This window comes from Protobothrops mucrosquamatus, unplaced genomic scaffold (assembly GCF_001527695.2).
Source record: "Protobothrops mucrosquamatus isolate PMUCROS unplaced genomic scaffold, P.Mucros_1.0 scaffold2249, whole genome shotgun sequence".
NCBI lineage: Eukaryota > Metazoa > Chordata > Lepidosauria > Squamata > Viperidae > Protobothrops > Protobothrops mucrosquamatus.
Window position 1 is genome coordinate 147,463 of NW_015388338.1, and position 25,621 is coordinate 173,083.

The 25,621-nt window shown below is 33.6% G+C and overlaps 1 protein-coding gene across 1 annotated transcript in view; it reads left to right on the top strand.

Moving 5' to 3' along the window:
- Window positions 1-25,621, top strand: part of ADGRV1 (adhesion G protein-coupled receptor V1) — a gene marked incomplete at its 3' end in the record, with an annotated part of 65,651 nt that overhangs the window by 20,816 nt on the left and 19,214 nt on the right. The window contains exons 2-17 of the mRNA XM_015824475.1: window positions 404-536; window positions 809-958; window positions 2,399-2,494; window positions 5,319-5,432; window positions 5,781-6,346; window positions 8,224-8,494; window positions 9,297-9,626; window positions 12,283-12,459; window positions 12,980-13,203; window positions 16,850-16,976; window positions 17,072-17,257; window positions 19,817-19,997; window positions 20,717-20,880; window positions 21,287-21,410; window positions 23,022-23,285; window positions 24,174-24,300. Coding sequence (XP_015679961.1) covers window positions 404-536; window positions 809-958; window positions 2,399-2,494; window positions 5,319-5,432; window positions 5,781-6,346; window positions 8,224-8,494; window positions 9,297-9,626; window positions 12,283-12,459; window positions 12,980-13,203; window positions 16,850-16,976; window positions 17,072-17,257; window positions 19,817-19,997; window positions 20,717-20,880; window positions 21,287-21,410; window positions 23,022-23,285; window positions 24,174-24,300 — 3,234 coding nt within the window. The remainder of the gene's footprint in view (window positions 1-403; window positions 537-808; window positions 959-2,398; window positions 2,495-5,318; window positions 5,433-5,780; window positions 6,347-8,223; window positions 8,495-9,296; window positions 9,627-12,282; window positions 12,460-12,979; window positions 13,204-16,849; window positions 16,977-17,071; window positions 17,258-19,816; window positions 19,998-20,716; window positions 20,881-21,286; window positions 21,411-23,021; window positions 23,286-24,173; window positions 24,301-25,621) is intronic.

Consider the following 25,621-nt stretch of genomic DNA (forward strand, 5'->3'; position numbering starts at 1 on the left):
CCCCCCCACCCTGGATCCCCCTAAAAATTTATTAAAACACCCCTCTAAAAACCTTTTCAATTTGGTCAATTTAAACAGTTTTTTATCGATAATCCCTGCATGCCACCTCTCGGGGTTCCACACCCGTCATCGAGGTAGGCCCTGGAAATGTTGGTGGGCCAGGCCTGCGCGAGGGGTGAGTCGCGCAGAGCCAACAGGACCGTCCTGGAATGCATAGGTCCGAGGTGGGGAGTCCATGGTGCAGAGGGGAGATTAATTGTACGGTGGATCTTAGATCTTTTGACCGCAGCCAAGGAGCACAATGTCTGACCTTTTATGCCCCCATTTCACTTTTGCCTTCTTTCGTTTCAGGGATGCCCTCTGTCTGTTTACTAGTTATACTTCTTTTGTCACTAATTATCAGTTTGATTTCTGGAGAAACAGAAGTAAAGTTTGCAGGACAAACAGAATTTGTGGTGAATGAAACAACTACAACAGTTATACGTCTTATTATTGAAAGAATAGGAGACCCAGTGAATGTCACAGCAATTGTATCGGTAAGAAACATTTCCAATCTAATTGCTCTAATAGCAAATATTTACATAGTTTGCTTTCTGAAGTGGAATTTTTTACTTAAGGGCAAGCAGATTCATTTTTTTCTTGATAATATGAGAAGACCAACTTTGATAATTTACTTGAATGAATGGCACAAATATATATGATCCAAAGGAAATGTGTCAACCATAAGAGTGTCGTAAGGTGCAAATTAGCAGAAATAAGATGTATTTGTTCTTAATTTCTGGATTATGTATGTATATATGTATTGCAGGTTCATGGTGAAAATACAGGTGATTTTTTTGACACATACGCAGCAGCATACATATCCCAGGCAGAAACAAATCGAACTGTTTTCATTTCTGTTTGTGATGATGATCTTCCAGAGGCTGATGAAACATTTATATTTTATTTGACATTACAGGTAGGCATTACTTTTTCTATATACATACATATGGTACATACATATACACAAACACATATGGTATATTCACACACACACATACAGACACACACACACACACACATATATATACTGTATTTGTGTGTGTGTGTGTGTGTGTGTAATGAATTGATGTGGCTTCTTTGAAGAAATGCAGATGAGTGCTAGATTCACCTCCCTCCCTTCTATTTTAGAATAGAATCCAAAGCATTCTTGTAGTAATCACCTCCCAATCAAATTCCCTTATAACTTGTACTTGAAATAATTTTTGGTACTGATTCCCAGGGCTTTTTTTGTCATAGAACGCCCAGAACAGAGTTCCGGCACCTTTTTTGGATGGAACCTTGTAGGGTAGGCAAGGAGAGTTGTATGACGTGTGTGAGTTTCAGCTTTTTTTTTTTTTTTTTTTTTTTACAAAAAAAGCACTGCTGATTCCCCATTTTAAGTTGTTTGTTTTTAAATAAGAACATTTAAATTTTGACCTTCGTCAATTCATACTGACCTATAAAATTTTATACTAATGATCTTATTCAGTGTCTGAATTGGATAGAAAAAGAAAATTAAACCCTGATTGTTTTGCAAGCATTTCTTTACTTTCCTTGCATATTTATCAAAACCTGATATAGATTTATTTGCTTGAGATGACAAAATACACATGTCTATAAGAAGTTAAATCATAGGCAAGTTTACAGTTTGATATTATCTAAAATAAATTATAAGATTAACTAAGTTGTTTTAAACATGAAAATTAGAGCATTTGATTCTCAATTCAGAAAACCAATTCAAAAATATTGGGGGCTTCTTTTTATTCATTTATCATTATTTATTAAATTTGTTTGCCACCCATCTCACCATGAGGTGATTTCCACTCTGATTTGTTATTCTGACCTCCAGCATAAGGAGATTCAGGTCATTGCATATAAATCACTAGCTAGTATGAGGTAATGAACTTCATTATTATCGAATATGCCTTCCCTTTTTTCCCTTTAACTAAAGTAAAATTAATCAATGAAATACATAATTGTTTTAAATCAGTGTGATCTCTCTTTTTTAATCATAACTGCAAAATAATTTATTTCAGTAGTGTTTCACACAAAAGCCTTTCAGGTTCTTGAGGGAAGAAAGGAATGCATATTTCTCATCTAGCATCTTATTGCTATGGTATCATTAGCTATGATTAATGATTGTCAAAGTTTGAGTCAGACACTTTTTTGTTTAACCAGACTGAGTCTATAGGATTGAGATCCATGAAAAGTGCTTTTGCAGTATTCCCTTCATTTCCCCGGAATGTGTCACAAACATTTGTTTGCTCTGTAAACGCAGACATTAGTGATTAGAAGAATGTTTTCTCCTGTTATATAGATGGTTTTGCTTACCTTGTGTCTATCAGATTTTCTGTATTGTCTGCTATGTTTGTTTTAGAAGCCGCTTCAAGGAGTAAAGCTTGGATTGCCCAGAACTGTAACTGTAAAAATTTTATCAAATGACAATGCTTTTGGAATTATTTCTTTTGATATGGTATGTTTTCACTTACTGCATCTGTTTTCTTAGAATGCTCAAAAAATCTCTCGCACAGAAAATGTAATTGCTTATTTATTATTTCAATGTATACTCTTTTCAAATAAAAAATAATACTTAAGTTTATAAATAGAATATGTAAATGGTGTGTTGTAGGCTGCCCAGAGTCACCTATGTGTGACTGTAAATTTCTTTAATAAATAAATACTGTGAGAAATACTGCAAACTCATCAAGTAAAATCAAGTAAGAAATAAATAATAGTACCTATAGAACAGCAACAAAACAGAGTAAATGACAAACATCCATTTGAATTTTAAAAAATAACTGTAAGCAGCTCCATTAATGCAGCATTCCAGAGCTAGTAGCTGTCACCCAAAAAAAACCCACTCTTATTTCCCCAGTAAAAATTCCTGATAGTTTTATTTTAGAAAAGAGGTTCTCTTGAAAAATATTTTCAAAATTGATGTCATAATGGACATTCAGAGTATTGCGGTTGATAGTTTGTGCTCAAAGCTTAAATCCTAGCTTAGGCATAAATGTCACGCCTACTCAATCAACAGCAGGATGTTGCTGTTTGAAAGTAATATAAATGCATTCTTTCACTATTTAAATTAGTTGTTGGTTTTGGAATTTAAGATTGGATGTTTACAGTTTTCTTCAAGCAACCATAAGTATTTGTGGGTTCTTTATACCATATATATTATTACTATATTATCACATCAGAAATGAAATAGGGGTAGTCTATGAATGTGATGATTGGCAAGACACCACAAGACCAAAGTTAAATAAGTTGAAAATAGCTATTCATTGAATTTAGGAAAAAAATAAGGAAGAGAAGATAATGCAGAAAATAAAGCATTTTCTCATTAGTGAATTGTTTCTTAATAAGACTTATAAACTCTTGGTACTACTCTACTCTTAAGAGGATGATTTAACATTAAATATATTATATTGTAAAAATTTATTATATTGATAATTTATTATTATCAATAATAAATAATTTATATTTATTAAATTGATTTATTATATTTAATAAATCAATAAGATGTATAAATAATAGAATACTAATTATTTGTAGCACATGTTTTAGTGGGTGAAAAAACCAATTCAATCATTAACAATATTGAAATCTTCGATATGTTTGATTATCAGAATTAATTGTTAAAAACAGTATCTCGTTTATGGATGAATTCATAAACTGAATTAATTTATCACTGGGAAAATGTACATGTATAAAATAGCCTTTTGTATATTTGGTTCCCTAAATATTTATTTATTTATTTATTTATTTTATTTATTTATTTAATTTAATTTATATGCCTGATGCCTGATGTTTTTTTTTCTCTCCCCACCCCTCCCAATCTTCAATCTCATCTCTGAATTTTAGCCTGCCTTAATCACATTGACTGAGCCCAGAGGTGAGAATGAATCTGTGCCTTTTACTTTAGTTAGAGAGAAGGGAACATATGGGTCTGTCACTGTGTTCTATGAGGTAAGCATGCTGAAATAGGTTTATAAACCAAAAGTTTGAATCATTGTGGTAAATGAATTTGACATTTCTTAAATGAAGTAGAGTTTGCCATTTCCAAATATTCCTACTTAGTAGGATTATTTTTATTTTCAGGCTAGTTGCCTGACCAGATCACTGTAATCAGATCATTATTAATATCTGTCCTGTCCTGCTGAAGTTGGGTTGTGAGCTCTTGGAGTATTCAGCATGACCAGGATAATATTGGTTTTAAATTGTATTATGGCAAGGGTGTCAAACTCTCAACGTCATGTGACGTAACGTATCGTGACTTTTTTGCCATTGCCGGCAATGGGGTGGGTGTGGTTTTGCTATGGGCCGGCAGTTTGACACTCCTGTATTATGGGAACAAATAAGATTTTCCTAGCAAGAATCGGGTTTTTCAGGACCAGAAACATACTGAGAAAGGCATATATTGATGTAATAGTTTCACTTGTGATCTCACATTCCATGCTGCACTTGATAAACTTGATCTTTCAGCCAAAGCTACAGAGATTTTATACTGACCTTGTTTGGAGCTATAAAGTCTGACACACTAGTGGTTTTAAATTCTGCTCCCTTTTTTATCCAGTAAGGATCTTAGGAGGTAAACAGCTTTTAGAATTGGTGGATCAGTTCAAAGTCAGTTTTTGCCATTCCCAGATGTGGAATCTAATAACTCCTGTTTCTGCGAGTAGGTATTTAGAGAAATCATTTTTGGATGTAAGCATGATACATTTCAGAATCATAGGAATTTTTAGGCAAATGCTTTTTCTACAAAGGTATAAATAACCAGTTTTTGATAGATCCTCATCAAATTTATATTAGCCTTTAAAAAAACAATTTCTACTTCATAAACCCCTTAAAAAGGCCACATAATAATTAAAACTCTTCTTTCTTCTTGTATTTTGAATGTATATGGGATTTGGTATGAGTTCCTCAGTATAGTATTTGATTCAAACTGCCTACATGTATTAAATACGTTTCCTGATTCTTAATGTATTAGAAGAAGAATTGCCATTTTTATTTTTGTTTTATACATGTGTTCTACCGCAACGGTTGAAAGTGTACAAAACTACCTTGTGGATAAATATGGATATTTTTAACTACTGTACCTCCACTTTGAAGACCCATTTCCTAATATTTTTGAATTACTGTTATTTATGCAGTCCTCAGGTTTCCTTCATAAATAATTGTCCAGCCATTTTGGAAGAGCTTTGTTTTCTGAACATGTCAATTGTTGAAGTTAACAATTTGTATTTTTAATTGATATAACAACTCAGTGCTCTATTAAACAGCTTCAGCTTTCTTCATAGGTACAAGGTGGCCCAAATTCTCCTGAAGAAGATTTGAGTCCAATAAAGGGAAATATAACTTTTACACCTGGCACAGCTATCTTGATTTATAACTTATTTGTTCTTGATGACCAGGTAAAAATATATATCAATTGTATTTGCCAGTTTGAGCAATTAGTAAATTAATAAAAAAGAAAACAAAAAAGAAAAAGATTAGTAGTGGAGTTAGATATTTTTTTGGAAGGCTGTTGGTTTGCTTTCAAAGAAATTACAGTCTTTCAATTTTTTACCATCAAGCAATCCTTGTAATTAATGTTTCGCAAAATTTCACAAAGGAAATAGATGGCTGAATTTAGTGGCAAGAAAATAAAGCAAAAAAAAAAAAACATTTAAGAAATGTTTTTATCTATAAAGTACTAATTACATGAAACTGAATGAGAAATATAAATCATGTTTTAGTAATGTACATCTTACTTATTCTAGGTATCAGAAAATGATGAAATATATATTATACATTTGAGAAGTGTGGAAGGGGGAGCTGAAATTAATACATCAAGAAATTCTGTTGAGATTATTATTAAAGCAAATGACAGTCCAGTGCGATTCACTCAGAGTATTTATATGGTACATGAAGAAGACGATATAATAGCAATAACTGTAGTTCGAGGAAAAGATGATGGTGGAAATAGAATTGGACCAGATGAAAATCAAGTTTCCATATGCTACATCATTGTAACTGGGAACTCTTCACTACATGCACAGCTTAACTTAGACTTTCTAGATCTACAGCCAAATACAACTATAGTTTTCCCACCTCTAGTGCATGAATCTTATATTAAATTGAAAATATTTGATGATGCCATACCAGAAATTGCTGAGACGTTTCATATCATACTACTTAAAGACACTTTGCAAGGAGATGCCATTTTGAAAAATCCAGCAATTGTCCAAGTTACCATTAAACCCAATGATAAACCATATGGAGTACTATCTATCAATAGTATCTTGTTTACTCAGACAGTTGTTATCAATGAAGATCAAATGCTGAGGTACTGTATTATTTTCTCATTGTATTGATAATATCAAAATATATAATATCAAAATTTATAATTTAGCTAATTTTCTTAATTAAATTCTTCAATCAAACCACACTGACATTATTTTAACATCAGTGAGTTTTTTTTCAGGATTGTCTAGTTTTTCTTTTACAGTTTTGTAAAATGCTATTCTAAATGCTTACTTAATTAAGACTATTTTTAGATTGACTTTCATGAAAATGAATGACCATATTCATAGAGACACAAAAATGTCACATAAAAAACAGGAAAAACGGGTAAATTAACCTTTTTTAAATTCCAGTCTTTAATCATTCAGAAAGAATATTGAAGTCAGTGGCATTATAGTAAAGAAAAGGCTTTCTTTCAATAATAATATATAGAAGGTTTTGTAAAGAGAACCTTTCTAGGACATCTTAAAACATGGTGAAAGTAGGATAGATTGATATTCTCCTTCTCTGTGTTTGGGTTTAAAGCTATTTGAGACCTTAAAGTTAAAACACAGTACTTAAAAACAGATATTGATTTAGGCCAAGAAATAAAGCAATTAGGGGTATTGGAAGGGGGAAAATCAAGATAGCTATTGAAACTATATTATCCCAAGTGATCAAACTAGCAACTGAACCATGTAACCTGGACCTGCTCCTTTTAAACATTTTGATACTCCCTGCTGACTGTCCATCAAAGCAGTGCAATTTTATCAAGGTAAGCTTAATGAGATTCCATTTGGTGCACCAGTTTCAAGAGAAAGTACACTTTTAATTCAATATATAAACCAGAAGTTTATCAAAGCCTATCTAAATAGACATGTCCGGGTCAGTGGGTGGTATCAACATGGCAATGACAAAATATGTATCACAATGTTGCAGGGCAAACCACATGATTTACATACTTGTATGCAATGTTAGGATACAAGTACAAAAGGAGAGATTTCTGTCATGCAGTCACAATTCATGATTCATTATTCCTGGATCACTAACTTTTTTTATTGAATAGCTATGCCTATCAGAAATAGTCATAAGTGAAAAGCTAGAAAATTTTGGGCTCAAATACATAGAATGATTGAGAGGATTTTAAAGATTAATATTCAGCTGAAACCAGAACTTCACCCAGGACTGATGGATAAACAGTTAGAAAAAAGCCATGGAACAGTTTTTATATATGTTAACTGCAGCAAGATGAAAAGATTTGGTAATATCTACAACAGAGGAAGGTTTGGTGAAGATTATGGGGCTTTATGGATGGCAAAATTTACTTGTTTGATTAGAGAAAAAACTATCTACATTTATCGGTGACTGGAAACCCTTTATGGTCTTTTTTCATGAAAAAAGAAAAAAAATGAACTTATGATTAATGGTTTTACGATTAGACAAGGTAGTTTATGGAAAGAAGAGAGTCATGATGTAATGTTAGAAAGAAAAGTTAAAATTCAATTGACAGATCAAAAACCACTTCTTTATATCTTTATATTTTCCTTTCTTTTTTCATCTTTTTTCCTTTCTTTTTCATCTTTTTTATTTCTTCCTTTCTCTTTTTCTTTCCTGCTCTATTTAATTTTATTATTCTTACCATTATCAAAATTATGAGTAACAATTCTGGCTGCGTGCATTCATAGGTGGAGCTTAGAGCTTCAGTGACATAAATGGAAAATAATGAAACTGTGCAATGCTTTGTAAGAAACTTTGGAAAATATAGAAGTATGAAAACAATACCTACCTGAGAATCTGCCTTCATGTTCTAACATGTTCCAAAGCACCTCTTTCAAATCAAATCTGAAGCATTTTAGAGACCTAGAATGGAGTCAGTATTGCAACTGGTCCCAGTCAATGTTACACATATTAACTCTTGTTAATTCTTTGTGCATCATGTAGGTATGAAGGCATTACTGTTGTAAGGAATGGTGGAACACATGGAAATATTTCAGTTTCCTGGATTATAACTCGCAATAGCACAGATCCTTCACCTGTGACAACAGATCTCACTCCAGACTCAGGGGTGTTACATTTTGCTCAAGGGCAGTTATTGGCATCCCTCCATCTGAATATCATTGATGATAATATCCCTGAAGAAGCAGAGCCATATTTGCTTCAAATTTTAGATGATACAATGCAAGGAGGGGCAGAAGTGAGTGACCCAGCTGAGGTAAGTCTACATTTATTTTTCTAAAAAGCTGCAAGCACTGAGATGGTGTTTGGGGAAAAATAATGCTTAGAAAATAATGCTAAGATGTACCCAAGAATAGCCATCTTATTTTTAATCTATAAAATAATATTTACTAGAATAATATTGTAAGGATTATAAGTTGTTGTATGCTTTCCTGTACTAGAGAAATTTTGATCTTGAGAAAGAAATGCTTTCTACCATGAGAGAATCCTATTTTTGGAAATTTATCAAAAATGATAGGGACAATAGAGTAGAATAGAATAGAATAGATGGAATGTTAGATTTTTATGTAAACTGCATAGGAATGCTTAATGCTAAGATGCATAATAGCTATTTCTCAATATCTGCAAAAGTTTGCCTGCTTGCTAAAAAGTTGTTGCTTTTAGTTACGTAGTGTTAAGTGGTCTCTTACTTTTAGAGAATATCTAAATGCCTTTGGCTTGTGAGCAGAACATTTAAGAGTATAGTGATAAAGATATATCCTTAAGGTTTACATTTAAAACCCTTCTTGGTGGTATGGCCACTTATGTTGAAATGCTATTAGTAGCTCAGTTCTAGCCAGATGTTGGAATATGGGAAAGCTCTGGATTTATGTCAATGTGTCTCATGCGCCTTCATATTAAATTATGTGCTAATGACAGTCATAATTAGAATAGCAAATGTTGAGTTCTTAGACTTTATCATGAGAGCTAAAATATCAATTAGAATCATATAAATGATGAGAAAATATAACTGGGATTGAATTTGCTTTTAACAAGAATTTTGTTTGTCCTTCTTGTAGCTTTTGTTCTACATTCAGGACAGTGATGATGTTTATGGTGTAATTCAGTTCTGTCATTTGGAGCATCAGAGGATAGAAAGCAGCCCAGATGGACGCTTTTTGTCCCTTAGCTTTGCAAGGCAAAGGGGAACTGTGGGAGATGTGAAGCTCTTTTATATTATCATGTATATTCCTTCTGGACCTGTGGATTCTGAACGAGCTAAAGAAGGTGTTTTAAACACTTCCAGAAGAAGTATTCTCTACTTTCCAGAAGGAAAACCTAATGACACCATTAAAATACCAATAAGAAATGATGCATTTCTTCAAAATGGAGCCCATTTCTTAATACAGGTATATAAATTATATGCATAAAACTCACAAATAATTTGTGATGCATAATATTATGTCACAACTATTCAAAGAGATGTATCAGCGTGCCATGATTTGCCATTCAAATAATCTGTATGTTCCTAATATCCAATCAATTACTATTTTTTAAAACTTATCATATGAGAAAGAAATAATGAATTGTAGTTCCCAATGTACAACTTTCCTGAAAATCAATTTCCGTAGCACTTATGTTTAGATAAAACTCTTCAGGTTTTTTTTTTTTGTGAAAGGGAAAAATTATGTGTGAGATTCAAAGCAAGTAAATTTGAAGAAAACGGGAAGAGAATGGGGGAAGGGATTGAAAAAATGAGAATTATTTTTTAATTATTAACACGACATTATTTTGAATGGATATTTATATATATATCTCAAGAGTTGTGAAAACGTTATGGTCTTGTATATATGTTAGGACTCTTCTTGATTTCCAAGTATTATAGCCAGACTGTGGTGCACAAAGAGATGGGAAGTAAAGAAAAAGTTCCAGGTTTTCTATATCAGCGAAGAAGGCACTTCCACACAGCTCCATTTCTATTTCTCGGTCTCATCAAAGTGTATGAAAGCCAGCCATAGAATTGTCTTTACTCCTGTAAAATTTGGAACGCTGAGAACAAGCAGCACCATAACTGATCAATGCTTCCTCTCACTTAGGAATAGTGTAAAAATTACCTTCCAGTCAGCATCCTGCTTCATAGGCTAAAGAGGAAAAGAGAAAGAAAAAAACATCTGGAATACTGCATCCAGTTTTGGTCACCACATTACAAAAAAGATGTTGAGTGGAAAAAGTGCTAGGAAGAGCAATTAAGATGATTAAAGGCCTGGAGACTAAAACATATGAAGAACAGTTGCAGGATTTGGGTATGGCCAGTCTAGAAAAAAGGACTAGGAGGGACATGATAGCAGTATTCCAGTATTTGAGAGGCTGCCACAAGAAAGAGGGGGTCAATTTATTTTCCAAAGTACCAGAAGGCAAGACAAGAAACAATGGATGAAAACTAATCAAGGAGAGAAGCAACCTGGAATTAAAGAGAAACTTCCTAACAGTGAGGAGGACAATTAACCAGTGGAACAGCTTGCCTTCAGACATTATGGGTGCTTCATCACTAGAGGTTTTTAAGAAGAGACTGGACAGTCACTTGTCTGAGATGGTGTAGGGTCTCCTGCTTGAGCAGGGGGCTGGACTAGAAGACCTCCAAGGTCCCTTCCAGCTCTATTCTGATTGATATGTCATCAAGTTGTTGTCAACTTATAGCAACCATGTAAATAGGTTTTCTCCATGATGATCTATCCTTAACCTGGTGCTTTAGCTCTTCCAACAGGTCCCATATCACCATTGTAACTGAGTGTCCATCTTGCTGCTGGTCATCCTCTTCTCTTTCCTTCTGTATTTCCCAGCATGAGAGCCTTCTCCAGAGAGCTAGGTCCTTACAAACAATAATATGTTCCAAATAAGATAATTTGAGCCTGGTCATTTATGCCTTGAGTGAGAATTTTTGGTTGATGATCCATGTGTTTCTTTTCTTGTCTATCTACAGTATTCTGTCAGGATTCTATGACAACAAAATTCAAAAGTCTTAATACTTTTCCTATCTTGTTTCTTCATAGTACAACTTTAATTTCCATAGAATGTAATAGGGAATACCATGGCTTGCATGAGTCTGATCTTTGTAGGTATGCAGGTAGGTATGTAGGTATGCACTTTATGACCATTCATTTAACAATGCTTTACAGCCTGTAAAGCACTTCTGACTATCACAAAACTATCCTTGTGGGTCAAATTATTGTAATCTAGATGCTTGGCAACCTGTTCAAATTTATGACTGTCGCTAAGTGTTCAGCAATCCTGTGATTACCATCTGCAATGACCGCTTTGCTCAATTACCAAGATTACGGGCCCAATTGTAGTCAAGGACTACCTAAATATACATCATAGCATTTGACATGATTGATACACTCAAATGCTTTTCTATAGGCAATGAAGCACATAGTGACTTCTTTTGTATATTCTTTAGCTTTCTCAATTATCTAAAAAGCATCTCCTGTATCTTATTCTAATTTCCAGGCTTATTTCTATATTTATATTTACTTATTTATACAAGTCACTACATGGATCCAACCAGATTTTTTACTTGGCAAAAATGTAGAAGTGATTGGCTATTTCCTTCTTTTCCAATTTTCTATTTAGCCATTTATGGTTGTAAGCTTTTTTTTACTGGTCCCTCCATCTTAATGCTACCTAATCTTTACACTGGTTATTTTTTTTTAATCCAAAAAAAGGTTGTCTGCTATTCTTAGATAATTTTTAGATGACTTCCTATTTCACTGTTTCTTTGTCAATGTAGCTGATTCAATATTAAATTTGTGCTGCTTGTACAAATATAGTGATCATGCTATTAAAAATCTTTAATTTTGACAAGGATATTAGCATGCCTGTTATAATTAAGGTAAAAGCTTGACTTTTTTTCATTTTGGGATCACAAAACGTTTAATGTATTGAATATTGATATAGCAAAAAGTAAAGCTCCAGTTTAATAAGTCATACTAATAAGTAACTGCTAAAATATATTCTATTGCATGTCTATTAATAACAGAAAATTTTAAAATCTTTTTCTTATTTTAGCTGGAAAAAGTTGAATTACTGAATATTATTCCTCGAATTCCTTCTGTAAGTCCTCGATTAGGTGAAATTAAAAATGTATCATTAAGAATTACACCTGATATAGCAAATGGAGAAATTGGCTTTATCAGCAACCTTCCAATAATTTTACTTGAGCCAGAAGATTCTCTTTTTGCAGTAGTAAGTCTATCTTTCTATACCTTGCTCTTATAAATTAAGCAAAGTATTCAGAAAAAAATAGCATATATTTTAATGCAGCAATGTTTTGTAACACATATATGAAATATTTCTAATGTAGTCATAGCCCTGAAATGAATGATTATTTTAGCAAGTCTAAATCATAGTTTTAAACTGAAGTTTAGAATTCATTTGTTCTTGACTATGAAAAGCCTTGTCAGCGTTTAAAATTGTGAGTTTTGTAGATACAATAAAAATTGTACTTTTTCACTACAGCTAAAATCAAGCACCACAACTTTTTTTTCTTATAATTTCATGGTGATGATCAAGCTGTCAGTGTTTAAAGAGCTACTTTATCAATCACTTTTATTTTTTATTATGCACAAAATGTTGCAGGATAAATAAACTGAGGACAAATATGTACATATATCCTCAGTTTCAGAAATACGCTGTAAAATTTTAGATCGCTTATAGCTTGGAAAATCAAGGTTTGCAAAGGTTACAAGTTTGGTATTTGTTCTAGAGCTCCATTCCTTTGCATCGAGATGGGACAGATGGACAAGCCACTGTATTCTGGAGCCTAACACCTACAGGCCTCAATTCAAAAGCTGTGACTATTGATGACATATGGCCTTTTTCTGGTTCAGTTCTGTTTTTATCTGGACAAAGTGACACAGCAATCAACATTACTATTCAAGCTGATGACATACCAGAAATGAATGAGACCCTAACATTATCATTAGACAGGTACTCTTTGATAATTTAAAAAAAACAAACAAATTAACATAATGCTTTCTTCTGATGCAGTAATATAAAAGGCTTATATAAAACTTAACTATAATATAATAGATGACACGTATTTAAACTGTAATTTTAGGCATACTAACCTGGCATTCAGTCCAGAAAGCACAATGAGATTCACAAGGGTGACATCTGACTGTTAGCTGATCACAATTTAATACTTTTCTTGGAGAGGATATGCTCAGGTAGAATTTGACAGCATCCTTTACTAAATTATTTGCTGTTTTTACATTTCTGCAGAGTAAATTTAAGCATTTTATCTGCTTAATCTTTCTTTTACTTTACACTTAAACTGAACCTATATAGTTTAATAATTTATAGATATATAAATTAACAATATTACCTAATTATTTTATTATACTTTATGAACTATATTTTATCATTTATCTAATCTTGTAGAAACATACAGTTTTACTTATAACTCAGTAATTTTACTCTGGTCTTTGACTAAAATAAAGATTTTTGCTCTTTTCTTTTGCTTTATGTCTAATTAGTTTATAAAGTGGCCACCACAAAATATCTGATTTGAACTTGTTTAACTGAGATGGTAAAAAAGCAAAGTTTCAGTCAGATGTCCTTCTCAGTCATGCCTGATTCTGGGATAATCTTGAAAATTTATTCATTTAATTATATAACTATAATACTGAAAAATGAACTGTGCTAATATCATAAAAATAAAGATAATTATTGGGTTATTAAGTTATAGCAGATATGAAATTGATAGACACTGTTAACTAAAGATACATGTCATTAAGCTTTTAGCTCAAGTATAGTATAGCTTTTAGCTTGATATCATATAGCACAGAGGTGTCAAACTGCCAGTCTGCGGGCCGGTTGCATCAAGTGGAGGCCGTGTCCACCCCTGTTCCGGTAATACAAAAAAAGCTGTGATACATCGGGACACGTCACGTGACACGGCGAGTTTGACATCGTGATATAGCATAAGTTAATTTCATAAGAGGGAAGCATGATGTAAATGTATATATTGCTTTGCTTTTACCTAGAATCTAGATCTCCAAAACTATATTTGCTGTATGCAGTTGTCCCACTTATCTTTATGTTCTTGCTTCTATATTATGAATGTGTAATGATTATGTCATCTATATAGATGATATATTCTATATTTCTAAAATGCTTGCTCATCTTCCTCCTCCCAGATGAATCCTTAATTTTCTGTGTTTTCTCAACTGTAAAAGTTTTCCTAATGTAGTGGGAACTCACATTTCTACAAAAGAATTTTAACCTTCTGCATTTACAGATATAACAAACCACAGAAATAGAGATAGCAATTTATAATTAATCAAAGGAACTGTTGTCTTAGAATATTAGGGGTAGGATTTAAAGTTTTATTTCATTTCAGATTTTTTTAGGGAAAAATCATTCTTTGTTCAGTTCTAACTTTTTATTTTTAGATGAAATTATTATAAGCTTGGAAATGTTTTTCTCATTTGTATTATTCTTATCATTAGTTTATTAATACACCCTCATACGCCCATCAATACAATGTTGGACAAAGGCAACCTCTGTCCTTCGTTAACTTACACAATTACTAGGACTGTTTAGTAGATTGACAGGTGCTGGAGGCAATACACTTACACACAAAACAGACTTTTTTAGTCTGATCCAAAGCACTGAGTACTTACAAGTAGTCCTGAATAAAAATGGACTCAACTGCTGGGCTTCTATTCCTGAACACTGTACTAGGGCAGTCAGCAACTAACTCTTTGAGCAATGCTGTAATGAAGGGCTTAAAGAGTCCTTGACATCCCAATTGGTCATGGGGTCATCTGAATTACAAGTGCAAATTCCTGAACCTCTTGCTAGCATTGCTGGAACAAGGATTCCCATAATAAACAGTAGGCCGATGAAAAGTGCTGTATTATAATCTTTCATTTGATTTCCACCATCTAAAGAACTCTCATACAAAGAACTTGGCCAACAGTGGTTTTATTTCTGTCCCCCATTTCTTTCTCTCCACATTGACAGGGTAGAGACAGAAAGGTTTGTCGTGTACTTTGGGTAAGTGCCGCAAGCTGTGCCTTTGTTTTCAGTGAACTAGCTTTTTTGTTTCGGAAGTGGTTGGTCTGGACAGGAATCTCCTTTGGTTTTTGTTTCTGCCTTGCAAGCCTTCTCAGGGAAAGCATGCTGTTTAGTGCCCCTTGGTAACATGTCTTGGTGGATTGAAAACATTTTTGGGAGGAGGGGGGATTCTAACAACAACAATAATGGTTACGAATGCATGGCTTGATGTTTGAAGATAGCCCAGAACAGTAGATGGTTTGAAAAACCTGTACCCCAAATCTCTTTTCACTGAGCTGTAGGAACCAAGTACAAAAAAGGGATTATTTACAGAAGCCTTTAATCAAATTATACTTTGTCATTGCAGCATTTGAATCATGTATAGCACAATTCAATGAATGCTGTTTATTTAGAAGCAAAATGGCTGCATTCAGTATGACTCGTCCTTAGGCAAAAGTGTATAGGTTGCACACTTAGCAAAGGAACATTAGTACAACAGGCTTTTAAAACAGACTACTGTTACATGTAAATTGTAGTTTTTATACAACCTGGCATATACAGTAATTAGGAACCTGAAGTAATATTTAACAAGATTTAAATTAAATACTTGTACACAAAAATCCTGGCAGTGAAACAATTAAACTTAGTTCTATTTGCCAGGCTGCTTTACTGAACTGGAAACAGTCAGTGATTAAATAAATTTTCTCTTTGGGGTGTCCACAGATTAAGAACAAGTCAAGATGGCAACTGTAATTGTCTGCCTAAAGCTTCACCTGTTTTTTTAATGTGTGTTGTACACACAGACTTCTCTGTTTTGCTATGTAATGTGCAATCTGTTTTCTAAAATCCAAATAATCCTCAGAGAGGATTCTTTATGTGATATGGAATACTGAGGAAATATTTTATTTGATTACTGTAAGTATTAGCAGACTGTTTTCTGACAAATTACACTGTCAGTGTAAAAGAGATTTTTTTTTGGGGGGGGGGGGCTTAGGCAATGTTTGCATACCTTTGGTAGAGCAACAGTTTTACCTATTTCCTGAATGAAGCCAGTTCAGGACAAGGCTTTTTTGAGTGGGACGGGGGAGGGCAAAAATCTCAGTTGGCAGTGGTGGCATACAGAACCGCTAATGCTTTATAATTACAGTGACCATATTATAAAGAACAATCCTTCACTTTAGAAAGCTCTCTGTTATATTTATTAATTTTTCAAAAACTCACTTTTGTCCTTTATTTTGGTCATGTAACTTTTACCATGTAAAAAGTACCATTTAATGCACAGTCTTTCACATTCATGAACTGAATTTTTTAAACTAAATTTACACATACTATTTGATTTTTTTTATTAGAATACAATTTTTGGTTTTGCTCTTGAATTTTCCTTTATAAAGCATTATGCTATGAATATATACATTCCTATATTTCTTATGAACATCTTTTGGATTTTTCAGGTTTGTCCTTTATTTTATTCCAAAAATATATGGTCACTATATTTATACTTTACCATAGGGCTTTGGTCCATTTAATTTCAAGCAATCTGCATATTCCATATGCATTTAATTTTTTTCTTCAGTGTGAATGTGGAAAATCAAATCCTGAAATCTGGATATACTAGTCGCAAACTGATCATTCCAGAAAATGATGACCCTGGAGGAGTGTTTGAGTTTGCTTCATCTTCCAGAGGTCCCTATAGGATAAAGGTAAATATTCATATTTGAATTTGAAGAGAGTCATATCCTATATCAATACTGATCTTTTGCATTCCATTTTTGAAAAAAATAATTTTATTTTACAGGAAGGAGAATCTGTTGAACTCCAGATTGTACGTACCAGAGGAGCACTTATGGAGCAATTTCTACACTACACTATAGAGCCAAGAGACAGCAATGAGTTCTATGGAAATACAGGAGTTCTGGAGTTTAAACCTGGGGAAAGAGAAATTAAAATTACTTTGCTAACAAGGATGGATGAGATTCCAGAGGTAAAAAGAGGAGGGGAAAATTACTGATGTCTCTTTTAGGCTAATAGTAACCAATATTGTTTAATGGATCCTGTTAGGTTTCAGAGAAAGCTTGGGATTGATCTTGAGGCTCTGATCCATGGCTTAATTGAGGCCCTCACCACTGCCTGAATTAAGGTGTGTCCATGGTCTTGGATTGTGCTTTGTGGCCTCTCTACGTCCATAATTCCCAGAAAAAATTCTTGTCATTCTGAATCACTCTAAGATAGATTCCAGCGAGGTATGTCCCTTGGAGATGACTAAGACATGTTTTTAGCTGAGAAGGTTTGAATCTATTAGAAATGCTACACAGATAGTTCTTACTTAGTAATCACAATTGGGACTAGCAATTCCTTTGCTAAGTGACACAGTTGCTAACTGAAACATCATGTCACTATGAAGGGCTTATAACTTCATTTCTCCTTGGTTGTTAAGTGAGTCAACTCAGTTGTGAACATGATTTAAAATTTTACTTCCATCCTCTCTGTTAACTCTGCTTGTCTCAAACCAATTTGCAAAGCACACAAAGATCCGGGTGATTCCGGATCTCCCCTCCTTCCGCCGCGCCCTTAAGACCTGGTTGTTTCAGCGGGCAGGACTGGCCTAGGGGTATTTTAAATTGGTTTTAGCCAAATTTTAGTAGAAGCGGCCGATTTAAATATTTATTTTTAATGATTTTTTAAAACTTTGTATTGTATTGTATCAAACTGTTTTTAACTGGCTGTAAGCCGCCCTGAGTCCTACGGGAGAAGGGCGGGGTATAAATATAATAAAATGAAATGAAATGAAATGAAATGAAATATCAGTCAAGGACCACAGGATGCTGCAATGATTGTAAATACATGCTGGCTATGATGCACCTGAATTATAATCATATAACTACAGGACACTCTAATGGTTATAAATGGGAAGATTGGTTGCAAAGCTTTGTTTACACTATTGTAATTTGAATGATTATTAAATGAGGCAGCTGGTAAGTAAGGACCACCTGTAAGTGTGACCACCTTTATATTTTTATCCAGCCTCTAACCTTTGGTTATTAGAAAAGGTTATTGAAAAAAATAGTCTGCCTACAGCTACAAAAGGCCTTGGATGAAATGAATATTGTTCTTTTTTATGAATCAGATAACAGTGTTGATACTGCATTGATCATACTTAAAAATGATTTGTAGTGGGACTGGGATGGAGGTAGTGCACCTATCCTAGCATTACTTGATCTCTCAGCAGCTTTTGATATCTTTGATTATGGTATCCTTCTGCACTGGCTTCAAAGTTTAGGTATTTTCAAGTAGTGTTATCCTGGTACTCTCCCTTTTTCCTGACAATTTCTAGTTGGTGTTGGTGGAGGAAAGAAGTCTAGTCTAATCAAATCCTAGATTTCTATATTAGAGGGCCTCGCAGGACTCTATTCTCCCTCCATTCTACATGAAACTGCTGGATAATGTCATCTGTTGATATAGAGTCAGTGATAATACTCAGTTATAGATTTCCACCCTAGACCAAACAGGTTTTGCTCTCAGGTTTCTTTCCCAATGTCTGTAAATTATGACCTACCTATGGGGTTAAGTAGTAATTTCCAGTCCCCATACCTTAAAGATATTTTCTATGACTGAAGAGAAATGTAATGTTTACTAATTTTAAACTGAGTGCACTTTGAAGTACATTCACCTTTGTTCTGCTAGTCTTCCTTCCGTTAAATGTTCATGGGCTTGCAGCCAGAAAATACCAGCAGGAATTCACCAGGCTAGAAACCAGAAGAGTGTGAGTTCATCCTTCCTTAGGCATGAAAGCCAGTTGGATGACTTGGACCATTCACTCTCTCATAGCCCAACCCACCTCACAGGATTGTTGTGAAAAAATAGAAGGAGAAAGAAGTATTAAGCATGTTTGCCACCTTATTTATACAAGTAATAAAGGCAAGATATAAATAAAAAATAAATCTATGAAACATAAGTATTGCATAGATTTTATTTAGTCAACATTCTGTGTGGAATTGAAATCAGCATTCTCCATTAAAACAGAATGTCCATTAAATTAAAATAAAATTTTACACAGGCATAAAATGGCAAATATGTTTTTTGCATGTGTATTTTATGTACTGTATATTGTGCAGTATAGTATGAATAGAATGGTGAATAGGATTTTATGAATGTGTAGAAGCATATAGAGCATGGACAGATTTTGTCCATTATATTGAAAATTCAAGACATTTAAAATCAAAGTAATATCTAGATTATACAGTATACAAAAATAGGATATATTAATTGATCCATCACAGTATTTTTCTAATGTTCATCATTATTATGGAGGGATGCTTTATCTCTTCCAAAATATAACTTGGATTGTACTGTAGCAGAAAAGAAGTGTGAATGAATCATTAACCATTTTGAACTGGATTGAAAAATATACGAATGAAGCCTTTAAAAACAAATAGTAGTAAAAGTTCACGTTAGTCAAGTTTGTAGCATTCATTCAAATATCTATTCATTACTATGTTGCTAGTTCTGTCCCTATTGTTCTGATTCAGTTTCCCTGTTCTAGTTAGATGAATTTTATTCAGTGCTCCTCAGTAGCCATGGTGACCTGCCAAGTAAGCTGGGAAATGCTACAAGAGTCAACATCACAATTCTGAAAAACAATGATCCACATGGAATTATTCAGTTTGTTGACAATATGCTGATAGTAACAATAAATGAAAGTAAAGCGGAAGACTTCTATGCTGGTAATTCATCATTGTTTTCTTGATATAAAAAGATTTTCATAAATGAGAAATTATATGGGTATACTTTTAATAAGTAAACAAAACTGTTAACCTTTCTACTATGTAGTTACCAAAGTTCATTGTTTCTATCTTCTACCTGAGACACTAATATTACAAGAGTCATTGTGGCACAACTTTAATTATCATAATTAAACTACACTCTATGGATTTAATATTTGGTACTGAATCAGGAGTACAGATATCTGGAATCAGTCATGGGAAGAGTTGACTTGCATTGCTATTTCTCCAACTAGACTTTGGCATTCCTAATCAGCACAAACTATTTTCACAACAGCTAGGTTTACATACTGTATTATGCTATGCTTTTTCCTTTCTGTATTATGTACAGTATGAATCCAATCACTGTGCTGTATTGGTAATACCTAGATTTATGCTTTGCATATGTGAATCCAATCATGTGGCTAACAAATCATAGTCATAGCATTTAAACTATTAAACTCATTCAGTTGTACAACACTGACATCCGAAGTACTTTTTAATGTGCATTTTGTGGGCAAAATAGTAATTTGGACATTTGTTCATTGTTTCTAATGTAAATTTACCTATGTGACATTATAACATTAAAAAACAAACCTCATTTATATTAGTTTTATATTAAGTTTTGCTTACCTGTCTTGGAAGTTATCTGATGAAGGTATCTACATGCTTTTGTTTCAAAGCTGTTTTTAAAATAATAAGAAACCAAGGAACCTTTGGGAGTGTGAGTGTATCCTGGGCAACGAACTCAATTTCTACGAAAGATATTTTTCCAGACCAAGGAACAATTTTTTTTGGAAATGAGGAATTTTCAAAAGATATCACCATTTATTCAGTCCCCGATGAGGTAATCATTTTTAACAGTAATTGTTAATTGTGGAAGAGGGGCAAATAAATTTATAACACAGGATGATGGTGATGATGATAATAATTCCAAGAGGAGTAACAGTACAAGTACCGAGTATTCTCTAAACTTAAATATGAAAGGTCAACAAAGATATATCTGCATTCTTGAATGAGAACTCTGCTAAAACATTCCTTTTAGCTGATTAGCTGAAAACACTGAAATGGAATAATAAAAACAATATATCCTTTGGACCAGATTTAAATTATATCTAATGGCTATATAAAATGTTTTATTCATAAGATTTAAATTTCATTACTATTACTATGCAAGTATTCAATTAATGATTGGCATCTTTGAATTAATTTAATACTATTAATAAATAAATTTTGTGATTTTTTTCCCCAAGATACCTGAAGAAATGGAGGTATTCATAATTAGTCTTTTCAATACGACAGGAGGTGCTAGCCTAGGAAATATAACGACAGCAACATTGCAGATCACCAAAAACGATTATCCAATTTACTTTGCAGGTTAGTGCCATTCTACTAGTTTATGTTTAAATACAAGAATAGTACAATTATAGGAAGCTCTGGAGCCAAGAGTGAACATTTAGAACTGTATGAGTTATGCTTGGAACATTATGTTCCACAAATCTATGGCTAGAAACATTAATCAGGGTTTATTTATCAAGTCCTTAGTAAAATAATTACCCGTATATACTCCAGTATAAGCCGACCCGAATATAAGCCGAGGCACCTAATTTTACCACAAAGAACTGGGAAAAAATATTGACTTGAGTATAAGCCTAGGGTGGGAAATGAGGCAGCTACTGGTAAATGTAAAAAATGAAGATAGATACCAATAAAATTACATAAATACTTATTTCAAAGAAAAACAATAACCTAGCTCTGTAAGTGGAAAAGGGGGTCAACAAAAACAATATGGTATCAAAAATACCGTAACTTTAAAAGTACAACAACCTTAGCTCAATCAGCAACCAAGCTAACACACAAGAGCTTTCTGGAAGAGAGCTTGTTTAGTCAAGAAGAGGGAGCCCCAGCATCGCACCACAGCCACGGGTGCCAATCCGCTCTCCTTGTCGTCTGCCTCTCGCACGGGCAATTGCAAATTTCTCCAGCAGCAAAGAGATGAATGGAAGGAGGCAGCGCTTCCCAAAAGCAGCTTGCTGTAAAGAGGCTTTCCCTGGAAATCGGCTGCAAGTCAAGCAAGCGGCCGAGCAGGAGACTTCCCTCCCTCCCTCCCCGGATGCACGAGTAAATCCAGGGGGTGCATGCAGCACGCAGCCCCGCAAGAGGCTTTTAGTGATTGCATAGATTTCCCCCCAAAAAAGAACTACGGTACTCACTTTCCTCAGTTCTCGAGACACTGACTCGAGTGTAAGCCGAGGGGGGCATTTTTCAACACAAAAAATGTGCTGAAAAACTCAGCTTATACTCGAGTATATACGGTAATGCCTGGTTTGTCTCTTACCTCTCCCATCTCTCTCTCTCTCTCTCTCTTTTTTTACTTTAAAAAGCTGTTTTTTGCCTTATGGATTGATTATAGTAGGAGTGAATACTGTACTCTGATTTTTAGATATTATGATTTACATTTTTTTCATGTGTGTGCCCCTGAGTTTTTTTATTGATTCCTGATGACTGTCTGAATGAATCCCTGCAGTTTTCTGGGCAAGATTTTTGGAGCTGGTTTGCCATTGTCTTTTTCCTAGAGCTGAGAGAGAGAGAGACTGGGCCAAAGTCATACAGCTGGCTTCATGTCAATTTCTCAGTACGTTTAACTATTCCATCAGACTGTCCCTCTTACAATTTTTCACACCTCAGTTACCATGGCCAATAATAAGAATGATTATGAGGTATGTTCAGCAACATTGTCAAGATCAACAATCATCAACTTGGGGTTAGATTTTAGATGGGGTACAAAATCAAATAAGAGCAAGCTTGAAAATCACAGAAGCAATGTGGATTCTTAACTATGATTGACATAATCTATGTTTTAATGTGATATCACAAGCTAGGCATTGAAATTAATATAACATTTATTTAATATTAGTTTTTGAAAAGCAATGTATACATATTGATGTTTTGCATGCTTTTACACCTAATGACTTAATTATATTTCAGATCCTGTTATTCTGAAGGTTCATGAAGGTGGCATTGCTGAATTTGTAGTTGTAAGAAATGACTCTGGTGCTGATGTTGTTTCTGTTTTATATGCCACTATTGATGGAAATGCCAGTGCTGAAGAAGATTTCTTGTCTTATGAAAAAAATGGAGTCCTTTGGTTTGATATTGGAATAAAAGAACAGAATATAACTATGTTTATCCATGATGATGATATTCCTGAATCAGATGAGAATTTTTATATAATTCTCTTCAACTCTACAGGTTCAAATTATTATTCAACCTATATAAACTAATCTACTGTTGTTTCTTTAGATTGTTTTCTGCCCCCTGATTTATGTTATAGGCAATTAGGGATGCTTGGCCAATACCTTTTGACATTCTTCACACCAAAGTGTAATATCTTTAAAGCCTGCAATATAGTCAAGCTATTCTCTGAAGCACCTGAACGCAGGACAAGAAGCAATGGATGGAAACTAATCAAGGAGAGAAGCAACCTAGAATTAAAGAGTAATTTCCTGATAGCTAGAACAATTAATCAGTAGAACAACTTGCTTCCAGAAGTTGTGAATGCTCCAATACTGGAAGATTTTAAGAAGAGATTGGACAACCTTTTGTCTGAAATGGTATAGGGTTTCCTTTCTGGGCAAGGGGTTGGATTAGAAGACCTGCAAGGTCCCTTCCAACTCTGTTATTCTATTCTGAAGCATATGTTTAGGGCTATTTATAATATAGCTTGTTCACCACTGTGACTAAAGTATAAAGTACATTGTATAGTTTTGTCTTGTTTTCTATTTTTATGCATTTTACTTTTAGAACCTATTTGGATAATCTCTTTATGAGTTTTGCAGGGAGAAGAAAGATTATATATATTATATAGTATTTTAAAGTATTTATTTGCTATCTTTGGATTAAAAAAATGAATAAAAATATGTTTGGGCCTAAAATACCTATGTACTTGAAGACCCAAAGATGGGAGAGATGTACCAAGCAAGTATTAGGGAAGTCATAATCACTTTTCTTCATAGTCAAAGGGGGAAGATTCACCTTTGAACCTGCTCTTAAGTATTTGGAATATTTGTGGAGACATGTTTTCTCCAGATACAATTCTATCTGTTTGTCTGTTTATTAATAACAAAATCATTTTTTTAGGAGACACAGTTGTTTACAAACCTAGAATGGCAACAGTTATAATTGAAGCAAATGATGATCCAAATGGCATTTTTTTACTTGAGTCTACAGGCAAAGCAGTAGAAGAAGGCAAAACCAATGACTTTTTGTAAGTAACTTTCAAGTAAATATCCTTTGCCAATTCCACTAAGTATCTTGAATCATACTTTGAAATATTTTTCAGTGTGACTTACATTTTATGGTAGTTTTTACAATATGCAAATAGTGTCATAAACAATTTTCATATCCACAGTTAAATAAATGAAGAGTTTTACACATTCACAAGGCAAAATTAAAAATGAAATTGTAGTTGGAATCTTTGCAACCATTACCCATTTTTGAAAGTAGATTTGAATATAACGTTTTGCCATTTTTCTTTGAATGACAAGATTGCACAGCCTACAGCTTCTGGACCATGCAAAAAACTTTGGTGCAGGTTCCAAATCTCCTCCAAATGTTGCACTCAAATAGTAATTTTTTACTATAGCATAATGGAAAGTTATTAAATATATGAGGAATCAATTTCATTATCAAAACGATATTTAATTAATTTGCTGACAAAGGGAGATCACTTGGTGAAACACAGAAAAGAATGCTAAAAATTAGAGTGAAGAAATTATGACACAAAATATAATTAATAAAACGGGCATGGGAATCGCGACACCTTCAAGTTGAATTATTATATGCTAAATCTATGCAAAAACATAGCAATTTATCAAGAGCTTTTTTCCCTCTGACATCGGTTTCTCTGCTATCTTAAGAATAAGGTATTTTCAAATATTATTATTATGATAAGCACAAAAAATGTGAAATACAGATGCCAGTTCCTTAATTGGTGTTGGCCATCATATGCACTGAGTTCTTCCCAAGAACCTAGGATATCATAATGCATCAGTATAGTATACATGCAGATGCAAGCAGAGTGCCTTTGGTAATTGACAGGTAGAAATTTTGTCAATATGCAGATTTTCAAAGTGCTGCCCAAGATTTTTTGGTATTTAACTCAGTGTGCTGATAAATGTTCCCTCTTTAAGGGAGATGAGTGGTTCAGAAATATGAACAAATAAATAAATACATTTTCAAATCTTGGTATTATGTGATTTGTCCAAGTCTTTGCCTTCTACTGTATTATCTCCTGTATTGTCATAAAAATTATCCACACCTTTTCAACCACAGTTAAATCTGATGTGTTACAAGCCAAGAGTCTATCAGTTTGTATTTGAAATTTCCACAATATTTTAACCTGCTCATTTTCAATGACTTTTTCAACTCTGTATCCCAACCAATTTTTGATTACTGGCTCATGATAATTTGTACAGATGAATAATTATTCTAGTGAATAATATTACTGATGGTATCATTGATTATAATATGTTTGTGCAATCTTCTTGCATGAGTTGAGTATATGATCTACTGTTTCTTCTGCTCCT